The 16,053-nt window shown below is 44.1% G+C and overlaps 1 protein-coding gene across 1 annotated transcript in view; it reads left to right on the top strand.

The window, feature by feature from the left end:
• The window catches only part of LOC147731763 (E3 ubiquitin-protein ligase TRIM39-like), a 173,681-nt gene extending 160,002 nt beyond the window's left edge, over positions 1-13,679 (top strand). The window contains exon 4 of the mRNA XM_086958803.1: positions 12,830-13,679. Coding sequence (XP_086814929.1) covers positions 12,830-13,341 — 512 coding nt within the window. The 3' untranslated portion in view covers positions 13,342-13,679. The remainder of the gene's footprint in view (positions 1-12,829) is intronic.
• Positions 13,680-16,053: the final 2,374 nt, after the last annotated feature.

Raw genomic sequence — 16,053 nt, 5'->3', positions numbered from 1 at the left:
GCGGAGTTCAGTGAGATATCCTGGCTCAGCCCCTGTAGTGTTTCTACAGGGTGGTGGAATTCAGTGTGATATTCTGGATCAGACCCTGTAGTGTTTCTACAGGGTGGTGGAATTCAGTGAGATATTCTGGCTCAGCCCCTGTAGTGTTTTTACAAGGTGGTGGGGTTCAGTGAGATATCCTGGCTCAGCCCCTGTAGTGTTTCTACAGGGTGGTGGAATTCAGTGTGATATTCTGGATCAGACCCTGTAGTGTTTCTACAGGGTGGTGGAATTCAGTGAGATATTCTGGCCCAGCCCCTGTAGTGTTTCTACGGGGTGGTGGAGTTCAGTGAGATATCCTAGCTCAGCCCCTGTAGTGTTTCTAGTGTTTCCACAGGGTGGTGGAGTTAAGTAAGATATTCTGGCTCAGCCCCTGTAGTGTTTGACAGGGCAGTCGAGTTCAGTGAGATATTCCGACTCAGCCCCTGTAGTGTTTCTACAGGGCGGTGGGGTTTAGTGAGATTTTCTGGCTCAGCCCCTGTAGTGTTTCTACAGGGCTGTGGAGTTCAGTGAGATATCCTGGCTCAGACCCTGTAGTGTTTCTACAGGGTGGTGGAATTCAGTGAGATATTCTGGATCAGACCCTGTAGTGTTTCTACAGGGTGGTGGAATTCAGTGAGATATTCTGGATCAGCACCTGTAGTGTTTCTGACAGGGCGGTGGAGTTCAATGAGATATTCTGGCTCAGCCCCTGTAGTGTTTTTACAAGGTGGTGGGGTTTAGTGAGATATTCTTGCTCAGCCCCAGTAGGGTTTCTGAGAGGGCGGCGGAGTTCAGTGAGATATTCTTGCTCTACCCCTGTAGTGTTTCTAACAGTGTGGTGGAATTCAATTAGATATTCTGGCTCAGCCCCTGTAGTGTTTCTACAGGGCGGCGGAGTTCAGTGAGATATTCTGTCTCAGCCCCTGTAGTTTTTCTACAGGCCGGTGGAGTTCAGTGAGATATTCTGGCTCAGCCCCTGTAGTGCTTCTAACAGTGTGGTGGCGTTCAATTTGATATTCTGGCTCCGCCCCTGAAGTGTTTCCACAGGGCGGTGGTGTTTAGTGAGATATTCTGGCTCAGCCCCAGTAGGGTTTCTGAGAGGGCGGCGGAGTTCAGTGAGATATTCTGGCTCAGCCCCTGTAGTGTTTCTGAGAGGGCGGTGGAGTTCAGTGAGATATTCTGGATCAACCCCTGTAGTGTTTCTGACAGGACGGTGGGGTTCAGTGAGATATTCTGGCTCAGCCCCTGTAGTGTTTCTACAGGGCGGTGGAGTTCAGTGAAATATTCTGGCTCAGCCCCTGTAGTGTTCCTACAGGGTGGTGGAATTCAGTGAGATATTCTGGATCAGCCCCTGTAGTGTTTCTACAGGGTGGTGGAATTCAGTGAGATATTCTGGCTCAGCTCTGTAGTGTTTCTGTGCGCTTTAGTGTAGTGACCAATCTAGTGCTGCACGCTTTAGTGTTTTGAGCAGTCTAGTGCTGCCTGCTTTAGTGCAGTGAGCAGTCTACTGCTGCATGCTTTATTGTAGTGAGCAGTCTAGTGCTGCGCTTTTTAGTGTAGTGAGCAGTTTAGTGCTGTGCGCTTTAGTGTTGTGAGCAGTCTAGTGCTGCGCTCATTAGTGTAGTGAGCAGTTTGGTGCTGTGCGCTTTAGTGTAGTGAGCAGTCTAGTGCTGTGCGCTTTAGTGTCGTGAGCAGTCTAGTGCTGAGAGCTTCAGTGTGGTGAGCAGTCTAGTGCTGCATGCTGTAGTGTAGTGAGCAGTCTGATGCTGCGCTTTTCAGTGTAGTGAGCAGTTTAGTGCTGTGCGCTTTAGTGTAGTGAGCAATGTTAAATGCCCCCGGGTTGCCACATACTGGGACAGGATATTTGACTTTGTTAACAAAGCCCTGCACGTTTCTCTCCCGAGAGAATTTGCTACTCTAGTTATGGGTTCTTCCAAAGCTGTCACTTTAAATGAAAATGACAAAGCCCTACTTGATCTTTTACTGACGGCGGCGGTTAAAGTCATAACGTCCAACTGGAAAAATACAGCCAAAGCCTCCTTCCCCCATTGGCTCAACTGGGTTTCTAACCTCAGGGGTGCCGATACCATTGCACTTGCCTCTCACCCCTGGCGCCCACAACACAGGAAAATATGGGTCTCACTTGACGCTCACTTTGATCTCTTCAAACCTCCGTGAGGCACCTAAAACATTGTTGTGGCAAGCAATTTCTCAATATGTCATTTGATGGTTGTGATTCACCCTGCTGTGCTATATGACCGATCTGCCCGCTGACATATGCCTTCGTGTTGTACGGACTTGATGCTTGATTGTCATTTTCTTTATTTACCTGGTTTATTTTTCCCCCCGCATGTTATGTTTAGTCCATATTATGTTACTTCACCGCCTCTCGGTTTATTATGTACTTGTACCATGGACTTTATCTGCTATTATTTGTTCTGCTCATATCAATACCAAACTCTCTCAATAAAAATTCTGTGAAATAAAAAAAAAAAAAAAAAAAAAAAAATCTGAAAAAATGGTGCATTTCCACACATACAGTGCCACGTTAAACTATACTATGTTGTGTGGTTAGGTTTGCCGTAATTTTTAGAGAAAATACAAGTCAAAGTAATTAAAAAGTATTTTATAGTTGTGTAAACTAATTTCATCGATGATACTCATAGTACGGCCTGGGGGCCGCCAGCGGCCCGGCAGGCCTTCATTGGCGGTGCATGGACCTTGCCTTGTTGTTTCTATTCAAAGTGGAGTTGCATGTGCTGTAAGAAGGAGTGAAAAAAAACAACAAAGCCTCATTACCAAGTAAATGGAAGACCTGTGAAGTACTCCGGTGCAGCTGTGTGCGCGCCCGGGAAGCTGTCTCAGCCCGGGCTTCCACAAACGAATGGGTAAGTGGCGGGGGGACAGAGACAGAGGGGGGGGACAGAGACAGAGGGGGGGGACAGAGACAGAGGGGGGGGACAGAGACAGAGGGGGGGGGACAGAGACAGAGGGGGGGGGACAGAGACAGAGGGGGGGACAGACAGAGGGGGGGACGGAGAGGTGTAGAGGGAGGGACGGGTGTGTAGAGGGAGGGACGGGTGTGTAGAGGGAGGGACGGGTGTGTAGAGGGAGGGACGGGTGTGTAGAGGGAGGGACGGGTGTGTAGAGGGAGGGACGGGTGTGTAGAGGGAGGGACGGGTGTGTAGAGGGAGGGACGGGTGTGTAGAGGGAGGGACGGGTGTGTAGAGGGAGGGACGGGTGTGTAGAGGGAGGGACGGGGGTGTAGAGGGAGGGACGGGGGTGTAGAGGGAGGGACGGGGGTGTAGAGGGAGGGACGGGGGTGTAGAGGGAGGGACAGGGGTGTAGAGGGAGGGACAGGGGTGTAGAGGGAGGGACAGGGGTGTAGAGGGAGGGACAGGGGTGTAGAGGGAGGGACAGGGGTGTAGAGGGAGGGACAGGGGTGTAGAGGGAGGGACAGGGGTGTAGAGGGAGGGACAGGGGTGTAGAGGAAGGGACAGGGGTGTAGCGGGAGGGACAGGGGTGTAGAGGGAGGGACAGGGGTGTAGATGGAGGGACAGGGGTAAAGGTAAAGGTAAAGGTAGAGGGAGAGGTAGGTAGGTGAAGGGAGAGAGCGGTAGAGGGAGATGGTGGGACAGAGTGAGAGGGACAGAGGTGGAGGGAGAGACAGAGAGGTAGAGACAGAGAAGGAGGTACAGGGAGTGGGAGTGGGAGAGGGAGGGACAGAGCGGGAGAGGTAGGTAGGGACAGAGAGAGGTACAGGGAGAGGGAGGGAAGGACAGAGGGGGAGGGGTAGGTAGAGACCAAGAGGGAGGGAATGTGAGAGGGAGCTAGAGGGAGAGGGTGGGACAGAGGTAGAGGTAGAGGGAGGTAGGAGGGACAGAGAGGTAGAGGGAGGGACAGAGAGGTAGAGGGAGGGACAGAGAGGTAGAGGGAGGGACAGAGAGGTAGAGGGAGGGACAGAGAGGTAGAGGGAGGGACAGAGAGGTAGAGGTAGAGGGAGAGGGAGGGAGGGACCGAGAGTTAGAGGGAGGGACAGAGCGGGAGAGGTAGGTAGAGACAGAGAGAGGGAGGTAGAGGGAGGGAAAGGAAGACGGAGGGACAGAGTGGGAGAGGTAGGTAGAGACAGAGAGAGGGAGGGAAAGGAAGACGGAGGGACAGAGTGGGAGAGGTAGGTAGAGACAGAGGGCGTTAGAGGGAAGGAAAGGGGGAGGGAAAGAGAGAGAGGGAGAGGGAAGGACAGTGCAGGAGAGATCGGTAGACAGACAGGGAGGGAGAGGGGATGGGAAAGGGAGAGGGAGCTATAGGAAGAGGGAGGGACAGAGAGGTAGAGGGAGTGAAAGGTAGAGGGAGGGACAGAGCGGGAGAGGGAGAGGGAGGGACAGAGGGAGAGGGAGGGACAGAGGTAGAGGGAGGGACAGGGAGGGACAGAGTGGGAGAGGTAGGTAGAGACAGAGCGGAAGGGAGAGGGAGCTAGAGGGAGCTAGAGGGAGAGGGAGCTAGAGGGAGCTAGAGGGAGAGGGAGCTAGAGGGAGAGGGAGCTAGAGGGAGAGGGAGCTAGAGGGAGAGGGAGGGACAGAGGTAGAGGGAGGGACAGAGGTAGAGGGAGGGACTGAGGTAGAGGGAGGGACAGAGAGGTAGAAGGAGAGGGAGGTAGAGGAGGGAAAGGGAGAGGGAAGTAAAGGGAAGGAGGGAGGTAAAGGTAGAGGGGGTAGAGGGAGGTAGAGGGAGAGGTAGGTAGGCGAAGGGAGAGAGCGGTAGAGGAAGGGAGAGGGAGGTAGAGGGAGGGACAGAGCAGGAAAGGGAGGGCGAGGGAGGGAGATAGGGGGAGGGAGAAGGAGATAGAGGGAGGGAGAGAGAGGTAGAGTATTTGCTACTTCTGTGGACAATGTGGAGCCTTTAATTTTAAACTTTTGTGTGTTCTAGGAGCAAAGTTGAATGTTTTCAGATATGTTTTTGTCCTACCCTAACAAGGGTGTAAATGTTGATTTAGGTGTTTCACTGGTAGTAAGGACAAAATGTCCGGTCTTAATTTCAGAGGTCGGTTGTGGGGTAGAACATTCGCGTCAAACAGCCCGGGCATTGTTCATAATAAAATCAGTGTTGAGGCGATGCTATCGTTTTTAAGAGAACAATGAGACTTTGTTTTTATTAACCCTATTTTGCTTAGTAGTATAGAGTATAGCCCTCATATGCTAGAGTCTGCATCAGGGCCATCGGATACTTTTTAGGACGACACTATACTTCCTAAATTACATTCCACATCACTATATACCACTTCATAACACACCATACCACTCAACTCAGCGCCACTCCATAACAATACACTCTGCTCCACGTTAGAAGGCTTCACTCCACGCCACTTTGTACCAGTAATTTTTAGCCATACTGAATAGCAGCCACACTGCTGTACAACATGGCTAAGACAAATTGGTAAAGCTGTTGGTGAGATCTATTGGCTATGCCAGTGCTTGTTGTTCATACTTAAGCATACATTATAGGATCTCCTTCATATTGATGTCAATACCAGCTGGGTAACAGGAGTTTTAAATGCATCACTGCACGAATGGACCATCTTAATCTCCTTGCCAAATCCGTCTTGTTTATTGCTTTCTATCAAGGGGTAGACCTATATTAGAAGCAGAGTTGACCGATCTTTTTCCGCACAGTAACTACAAGTTAAAGGCATTCAATGCTCTATTATTTCAATCTCCATTCGGATACTGCTGATTTTGTTTGTGTTGTCTGGTACATCGTTTTCGGATTCCTGGGTATGTTGTGGTAAATATATCATTTCTGAATGGCCTTGAAGACGATGTGGTTCATTAAAAAAAATTGTCAATTCAATGCCAATAGGATCTCGTTTTTTCCCATTTAACATTTAATCAAAAGGTTTTGCTTTCAGTTTAAGATCTAAAGAAATCTGGCTTTGGTTTAAGTTTCATCTGCTTCCCAAGTCGAATTGAAAAGTGTCTCATCACTTCATCTTTGCAGTGTGTTATTGTCATCTTGTGTCAACAAAAGCAGTATTGGTCCAGACGATTTTGACTCTCACGTTTTTTCTGTTTTTGACATTGCCAGTTTATAGTTTTTTTGAGAAAGTCAGAAATGTTTTTTGAGCAGATACTAACCTATGGCTCCTCTTCCTAATTCTCATCAGAATGGGAAATTTGTTCCATTGCATTCCTTTGCTACAATTGATGTGTAAACCTTTCTTGTCACTACCAAAAACCAATATCTTTGGACTGTAGTCTTCATATTTTGTGCTACTATGAACTATCTGCACTACAGTTTGGTTTAAAAAGAGGGCTGTTGTAACAAATAATATTGTCATGATCATGAGGGAGGCACTGATTGCTGACATCATTCAAACCTAACTTTGGTAACATCATTTACACAGTAGGCAGACAGAAAATGAAACATCCTGGAAAGACAGACACTAAACATAACCCTGTTTTCTCGCAGCACGTTGGAAAAAACTGTCTTCATGTCAGTTTTCAGTGTTTTTTAGATCCTCTGCACTTTTTTGCCCATGTTCTGTTTTCTTCTTTTAAGGTTCGCTATAAACTCTTTCTGGGACTGATAGTGGACAATTATTTCTGTTCGTGATTTGGATAGTGCTTCTGAATAGTATGGTGGGAAATATAAACTGAAGCTAATAGGCACTCAGTAGGGAACCCTGGCCTTATGGGAAACCTTTTTATTAAATATACAGACTGCACCTATGGCCAATGCAAAATGATACTTTTCATGCAAGCTTTTTCCTCACCCACCCACCAGCTGATGGAACGATGCATTGCATGTGAATCCTGAGTAGAATCACACTGTAAAATATTCACAGCCTCAGCCACCAAGCACTCTTTTTGTTAGTCCAAGAATCTTTCCATCAACAGCATAAAGTTAATGTCTAGCAATTTTGTTTTCCATGTCATGCTTCATCTCATCTTCATCACTCAATGTGCCTACAGTCCTGCTCTTCCCACCGACTAACCAGGCCCCCAAAATCCGTTTTGTTCAACTTTTTTATTTCCCTTTTCATCGAATGACTCCAGCTTCTTACACCATGTACTCGTTAATCATACCTTTTTTTGTTACAGGCTTAAATTTTACTTCACTCCCTAGTCTGACAGTTACTCTAAGCTTACCCGGATTCAGATTTTATCATTTTTTGACTTAAAGCCAATTGCCGTTGACTGACAGTTGCCCTTAAACTGAACAGGAACAGGGTTACGATTAAAATATTAGTGCAGAAATATCTACTGGGGGGAGGGGGCATACTCAAACTGCTACTTCTGTGGACATTGTGGACAGTGTCTAAGTTATTGCTGCGTGCTTGATAGACTGTCTGTCCAATATCTCCAATATCTTGCCACTTTCTTTTTTACATAAATGCCCTGCAGCATTTTAAATAAACGTTCTTCCAAAGCTATTGCAGCGTTTTTAAAGAACGTTGCTTGCACTCGCCTCTCCCCTTCTTTCTTTCCTCTATCTTCCTCACTCCTTTCTCCTTTCATTCTACTTGTTCACCCATCACCGACCTCACCTCCCTCCTCTCAATCTTAATCTTTGTCACCTATTCCTGAATGAAGAGGCTCAGAGGTCCGAGCATTGCAGAGGCCCGGCCGGGGCCGCTCGTGCACACTGAGCTATTTAAATATAATGAGCGAGAGGCTCGGGTGAGCCTCTCTCCTGACTCTCGGTGCCCAGGTGTGCATGTGCAATGCACCACTTAATTTATTAAGAGCCTTAATTTTCTTTGATGAAGTGAGGGGGGCCCTGGAGCATGCCCCCCCCCCCCCCCCAACAGGCGGCTGCCGGGGTTGTGTTACGTCCCTTGTCCTCTGTCTGTTTCGAGAGCAGGGAATCTGTATTTGTCAGGAATAGGCAGGCTGAATGTGATTGGTTCCGGATTTCGACTATGCAGATTTTTAAAGCAGTGAGTATAACCCAGGATTTTCTCAGAATGCTTTATTGTGACGGATGCGTCTGCCTGTGCATCTTTAGATTGTTATTTTATGGTGTTATACAGCCATATGTTTTTGTAAGAGTTGGTGATGCTGAACGTATTCTTACTGTATGTAAGAATGGTTTTTACTTTTTCTGTCCGTGTGAGCAGCAATCATATTTTTTTAAGACCATATCAGAAATCGTTTCCGTAGTTAACTGAGGAAATGAGTTTCTAAAGTGTGTGGTCTATGCAAACCGGGAGGAAGAGTATAAAGAAGGATCGATCCAAAATAGTATTTCCAAGTATATTTATTGGAATACAAACCGGTACACCTTATCCTGTCCAGCTGTACTCAAGAACTGACTACAGTCCCCCCATTCTAGAGTCTAGCTGCAGTGCATCTTCCATCACCATGGTACCAGGAGAATGCACTACACCCAAGACACCACATCTTCTCTCTTTACTTTAATAACAAAATTAAAGCAATACACTCTACATAAGTTAACAATTCAAAACAATTCATTAACAATTTAAAACAATTCAGTTAATGAACTACACAATGGTAAACCCACATCTTTCCCCTCATATCAACAAAATTATTAGCAAAACAGCAAAAATAATTTTTTTGAATACATACGCAATTTTGCATTACACAACTCCTGAGACGAGCAGGAATTTTCATCTGTTAACAAGTGCATGTGGTGTTTAGATTAAGACTAGAGCTACAGTTGAGGTATGAACATCACTGTGTTAAAATACATTTAAATGAATGAATTTCATCCCCAACCGTGTTAAACTATTTAAAATATGATAACTTCTAGTTTTAAGGTGTACACATCACTGTGTTAAAGTGCGTCAAAATGGATAAATGTTATCCAGCTACCTTGTTAAACTGTAAAATATAGTAACAATCAGCAATTTTTAAAGTAAGCACATCACGGTGTTAAAATGCATTGAAATGAATGAATTTTATCCGCATCACAGTGTTAAACAATTTTTAAAGTATGCATATCACTGTTGTCAACAGTTCAATAGTTGTCAAAATAACAAACTAAAACAAAAGAAATAGACATCGTTGAGTCGACATGAAAGATTAATACGATTTTAACTAATGACTAAAGTCCGAAGAACAATCCGGTCATATTTCTACTCTGTATTCTACAATGTTACTAATCTTTCACACTTCCACTAAGAACCACATCATGTAGAATAAGTAATTTTGAATAAGTTAATTTCCACTTCAATTAACTTACAAATTTATACCAGACAATATGCAATTATCTAAAGTGTGCACGTCACTGCAGGTGTATAATGTACCCACATTTATAACAGATAGAAATCTTATCGGACATATTTTTATAGGATACAACAACAACAAAAAATTTTGATAAATATCACAGCATTACTCTCATAACACCTACTCCCAGTAAAAATATGCAATTTTTAAGGTTTGCCCACCACTGTGTCAGGATGTACTAACCTGAAACCGCACACAATGTCAAACTTATATAAAATAAGAACGACCTTTAATTTTAAAAATGTGCACCTCGCCGTGCCAAATGCATTAAAATGGAGAAAATTTCATCCACACCACCATGTTAACTATTCAAACTATAACATTCTCAAATGACTACACAAAAATGTGCACGTCACCATGTTAAATGTATAAAATGGAAGAATTTTATCCACACTATGTGCTAAACTATTTAAAATATATCAATGACCTCTAATTTTAAAGTGTGCACCTCACTGTGCTAAATGCATTAAAATGGAGACATTTCATCCACACCACCGTGTTAACTATTCAAACTATAATATTCTCAAATGAACTACTCGAAAATGTGCACATCACCGTGTTAAAACGTATGAAAAGGATTAATTATCCATACCATCCTGTTAAACTATTTAAAATGTAACAACGACCTATAATTTTAAAGTGTGCACCTCATCGTGTTAAATCCATTAAATGTACAAAATGGAGAGATTTCATCCAAACCACCATGTTAACTATTTGAAATATAATAATCTTAACAAACTACTCAAAGAATAAGCACAGTACCATACGATTCCTAGATGTAACACTCTTCTATAAATAGTGTGTTTACAGAAAAGTTCACAGTGGCAAAACGAACCACACTAGAAACTTAACTCTTAATAGGTGCATCAAATAAACGTTGTACAAATCACCAAGTAAAGATGACCAAATGTGCTAAATTTATGATGCACCATTCCAAAGAACCACCATGAGTACAACACAACATAAACAAGAATTGATATGCAAATCAGTTACAGAGTGCACATCACCTTGATAATTCTAATGTTGAACAGAACAAGGTAAAGAATGAGGCTATATTGCATACTTACATTGTGAACTCAATACATTGTCAAAATTAACTCTATTCGTGATGCCCTAATTAATACTTATTCAAGAATGTACTCCTATTGTGTGGTATACTTACACAGTCAGGACAATAAAATTATGCTTTTAAATAATGTATTACACTTAGATATAAACATCAATAAAGTAGTCTAACGTCACCGTGGATCAACATTATCACAATTGACGTTTCCAAACAAATGTCAGAAATGTATAGAATTATGGTGTGCACATCACCGATGATCGTTTGTTAAGTAAATGTCACAATGTGCTACATATGGTGTGCACCACCGAGGAACTTGTGATAACAAATGTCAAGATGTGCAAAATATGGTGTGCACATCACCAACAACCTGTGATAAAGCGATCTCTTTAAACAAGTGAGAAAAAGAAACGCTGCTCCACGATGTTTTTTTTTTAACTTCAAGTACCCTAAAGGTGATCGGCAATGCTCTCCGTAGCTGCAAGTCTTCCTCAATCAAAACAAAATGGAGGCACGTTGCGTGACGACGTTCAAATAATTTTACGCTTGACGTCACTTCCGCAGAGAAGTTCGTAGATCCACAGACTCAGTTCTATAAAACGTCTTCCTCTTGAATGATGCCACAACCAAAGAAACCCAAGTCATGTGATCCTTGATGTGCTCTTGATCTTTGATGTGCTCTTTGATAGATAATACCACACCAGATTAAATCACACCTCCATATTTTTCTTACTAAGTTTTGCACATCACGCAAAGGAGGAGTGTCGTATTATATAAATGACCTGAAATTACTATTTAACATTAAGCTGAACTGACCACAACATGCTGTTACACCAGGTGTGCACGTCACCGAGGTTACACAAGAAGGTTAATGCAAGGTGTAATTACCCCTAGGTGTGCACATCGCCGCAGATGCACAAAGGAATACGTTTTTATTCCATCCTTCTTCTCTATTTAAATATTATAGTACAGTACCTTGAAATCGTTAAAAACAGGAATACTGGAAGGTGCGCAATGAAATTGGTGAATGTCAAGCAGCCGGTGTGATGAACTGGATGACCTAGTCCAAAACTAAAATGGAGGCACGTTGCGTGACCCGCGCCAAGTGATGACGTTGAACGCTGCGTGATGTGAGCTTCACTCCTTCGTCTCTCAACAATCTGAGAAAGACGTCATGGTTGGAGATCGAAGCGTTCTCAGCGCGATCATGGATCCTGGAGAAAGAACACTCAACCCCACTTGAAGAATGCTCGGAGAAACTGATGTTGTTCAGGTATCGTTATTGAACTCAGACGGTAGAAGTAAAAAGGGACCACTTAATCCTTATACTGATTGCAAAGTTAACAATGCGGCAAAATCCAACTCTTTTTACAATCCAGGCTTCATTCACAAGTGTCCAAACTGCTTATTGCTTGATTATCCAACTATCACAGGAACTTCCATTTTAAAAATCAAGAACCACACGAGGTTCATTGCATAAATGTCGGATATGTTCATTAAAAATCAGACGCATTCCTGAAACCATGCACTTCTTAAATATAAACGTTTCCCTACCATCAAGTAAATGAAAAGGATACAGAGTAATATTGTAAAGTCCAGAAAGGTTCTGCCTTCGTTATTTATCATGAGAAGTTTTTCTCAATTCTTTACTCACGGAGTATTGTAAAGTCCAGAGTGTACTTCCTCCGTTTATTTTTAATACGAAGCTTCTTCTCAAAAGAATGTTAAACACCAGGAAAGGAGTTCACTATAAAAAAAAAACTTTGCATAGGTTCTTCAATCTTCCTGCTTGCCGCTGTTCAATCCCGACCTCAGTCGCCAAAATGTAAAGAAGGATCGATCCAAAATAGTATTTCCAAGTATATTTATTGGAAGACAAGCATGTACACCTTATCCTGTCCAGCTGTACTCAATGACTGACTACAGTCCCCCCATTCTAGATTCTAGCTTCTGTGCATCTTCCATCACCATGGTACCAGGAGAATGCACTACACCCAAGACACCACAAAGAGCTGTAACTTTTCCTTCCGAGCGCAATGCGACTACTTGCGGCGTGTTTGACACTATGCATTTTTTTTCTTTCAGTGCACAGCTGCTGGTGTGCCTTGCAATTAGCACGAATCCCGCATCTGTGCTATCCAAGAATCCTCGCATTTTGAAAGTGGCGATGTCGCGGTAGTGCGGGCTGAATACAGCGCACTGCGCGTTTAGGGTGACAGCTGTGCGCGCGCGCTCACCCGCGCAGCTTATTGGGAACAGTGGTAGTGAGCAGTCTACTGCTGCGCTCTTTAGTGTAGTGAGCAGTTTGGTGCTGTGCGCTTTAGTGTAGTGAGCAGTCTAGTGCTGTGCGCTTTAGTGTAGTGAGCAGTCTAGTGCTGCGCTCTCTAGTGCCTCGTGCTCCTTCTGATGTGGTGTAAATCAATCATATGTAAAACAGAAGCAGTAATTACAGCTTTTCTTTGTGTCATTAAATCTCTAATTGTGAATCTCTTCTCTGCAGTGATGGTGACTCTGGATCCTGACACGGCTCATCCTCTGCTTCTCCTGTCTGAGGGGGGGAGACGAGTGAGATGGACGGAGACATTTCAGAACACGCTGGACACCCCCAAGAGATTCTTCTACATCGACTCTGTGCTGGGGAGCGAGGGGTTCACCTCTGGCAGACATTACTGGGAGGTGCAGCTGCTGCAGGCGAGGGTGCAGTGGTGTGTGGGGGTCGCAGCAGAGTCTGTGAGCAGGAAGGAAGAATTCACATGGTCACCTGAGGGGGGAGTCTGGGCTGTGGGGTCGTGGGGGGGTCAGTACTGGGGTCTCACCTCCCCTGAGACCCCTCTGTCCCCTCGTGAGGAGCCCCTGAAGCTGGGGGTGTATCTGGACTACGAGGGGGGGCGGGTGTCCCTGTACAATGCTAACTCCATGGAGCTGCTCTTCTCCTACCCGCAGGCCCCCTTCACACAGAGGCTCTTCCCGTACTTCCAGCTCTGGCCAGGAGCGGAGATGAGGCTGGTGTGAGAGCTGCAGGGAACTTCAGACCCTCATCCTTCCCTCCCAACCCCCTACAGGGGAGGAGCGGAGTGGAGGCTGGAGTGAGCCCCCACCCCCCTCCGCTGCCACCCACGGGTTAAACTCTAACATTCCATGGAATCTTCAAACACCAACATTCCAAGAACCTTCTTCACAATGACCATCACCTGTTTCCATGACAACCAGAACATCACCTGAAACTGTGTATCTCTTTTCCTTGTAAATTTTAAAAACAAGGGCAGACCATGTTTTCGTGTGAATCATGCACCAATAACGCATGTAACATGATAAAGTCTCAGAAGAATTAAACAAGCACTGGCATATTCAATAGGTCTCGCCTTTGGGTCCTTATAAGTCTTTAGCCAGAGCAATGTTTCTAAGGTATGTTGTAGAGCAGTGGGTCTGCTGTGCTCCGTACTGCAAACCTGGTGTCTAGTGCTGTGACGTGGGACAGTGGCATGGTATGGTGTGTTGTTATAAGGTATGTGTTGGTGGGATGCAGGTGGGTGGCATATGCATCTTTACAACAAAAATCGCTAAAGTTACCTTTACATTTTTATTCTCGCCTGAAAACCTCTGAACACACAAGGACATGTTCTTTGCAACAGACGTACATCTTAATCCTCTGCACTACTAATTTAGAATGAGTGGAAACAGCCACTAGAACACACTCTGATCTCTCTCCCACAGAGACATTATTTGCCAAGGTTAACTTTACATCTTTATTGTTGCCTGAAAACCTCTGAACACACAAGGAAATGTTCTTTGCAGCAGGCACCTTAATCCTCTGCGCTACTTCAGCTTGAGTGAAAACAGCCACTAGATAAAACTTCCAATCTCTCTACCACAGAAACATTAATTTCACAGATTACCGTTACATTTTTATTGTCGCCTGAAAACCTCTTGATACACAAGGACATGTTCTTTGCAGCAGGTATCTTAATTCTCTTTGGTACTTTAGCATCAGTGGAAACAGCCACTAGATAAAGCTTCCATTTCCGTCCCGCAGGAACCTTAATCTCCAAAGTACCTTTACATTTTTATTGGTGCCTGCAAACTTCCGAGCACACAAGAGCATGTTCTTTGCAGCATGGATCTTAATCCTCTGTGCCACTTTAGCATCACTCTAAACAACCACTAAATTAAACATCCATCTCTCTCCAGCAGTTACATTAATCGCCAAAGTTCCCTTAACATTTTTATTGTCGCCTGAAAATGTATGAACACTCAAGGACATGTTCCATGCAGCAGGCATCTTAATCCTCTGCACTACTTTAGCATAAGTGGAAACAGCCACTAGAAAAAACTCCTATGTCTCTCCCGCAGACACATTATTTGCCAAGGTTAACTTAACATTTTTATTGTCACCTGAAAACCGCTGAACATACAAGGACATATTCTTTGCAGCAGCATGAGTGGAAACAGCCACTGGATAAAACTTCCTTCTCTTTTCTGCCATAACATAAATCGCCAAAGTAAGCTTTACATTTTTATTGTTGCTTAAAAACTTAGACACACAAGGACATGTTCTTTGAAGCAGGCACCTTAATCCTCTACGCTACTTCAGCATGAGTGAAAACAGCCACTAGATAAAACTTCCCATCTCTCTCTCGCCGAAACAATAACTGCCAAGGTTACCTTTACATTTTTATTGTGGTCTGAAAACCTCTGGACACATAGGGACATGTTCTCTGCATGCGTCACTTTAACATGAGTTGGTACACCCACTAGATACAACCCTAATGTCTCTCCAGCAGGAACTTTTTTCCCCAAAGTTACCTTTACATTTTTATTGTTGCCAGAAAACGTATGAACACACAATAACATGTTCTTTGCAGCAGGCATCTTAATCCTCTGTGCTACTTTACCATCAATGGAAGCAGCCACTAAATTAAACTCCCATCTCTCTCCAGCAGTTGCATTAATCGCCAAGGTTCCCTTTACATTTTTATTGTCGCCTGAAAACTTATGAACACACAATGACATGTACTTTGCAGCAGGCATCTTAATCCTCTGCACTACTTTAGCATGAATGGAAACAGCCACTAGCAAAAAACTGATTTCTCTCCCGCAGGCACATTATTTGCAAAGGTTAACTTTACATTTTTGTTGTTGCCTGAAAACCTCTGAACACACAAGGACATGTTCTTTGCAGCAGGCACCTTAATCTTCTGTGCTACTTTAAAATGAGTGGAAACAGCCACTAGATAAAACTCCCATCGCTTTTCAGCAGAAACATTAATCACTAAAGTTACCTTTACATTTTTATTGTCGCCAGAAAACGTCTAAACAAACAAGGAGATGTTCTTTGCAGCAGGCATCTTAATCCTCTGCGCTACTTTAGCATGAATGGTAGCAGCCACTAGATAAAACTTGGATCTCTATTCAGCAGGAACATTAATCGCCATATTTACCTTCACATTTTTATTGTTGCCTAAAAACCTACAGACACACTGACATGTTCTTTGCCACAGGCATCTTCATCTTTTGCGCTACTTTAGCATGAGTGGAAACAGCCACTAGATAAAAAATTACATCTCTCTCTAGCAGGAACTTTAATCGGCAGTTACATTTATATTTTTATTATTGCCTGGAAACCTCCTGAAAACACAATTACACACAGAATTTCAGCGTTTGTTTTCGGATTTTTCAAAGTGGCATTTTGCACACACACATGGCCTTAGGGCATGTATGTTCGCC

The sequence above is a fragment of the Lissotriton vulgaris genome, chromosome 2_1, assembly GCF_964263255.1.
Source record: "Lissotriton vulgaris chromosome 2_1, aLisVul1.2, whole genome shotgun sequence".
Classification (NCBI taxonomy): domain Eukaryota; kingdom Metazoa; phylum Chordata; class Amphibia; order Caudata; family Salamandridae; genus Lissotriton; species Lissotriton vulgaris.
This window is presented reverse-complemented; position numbering and strand designations above follow the sequence as displayed.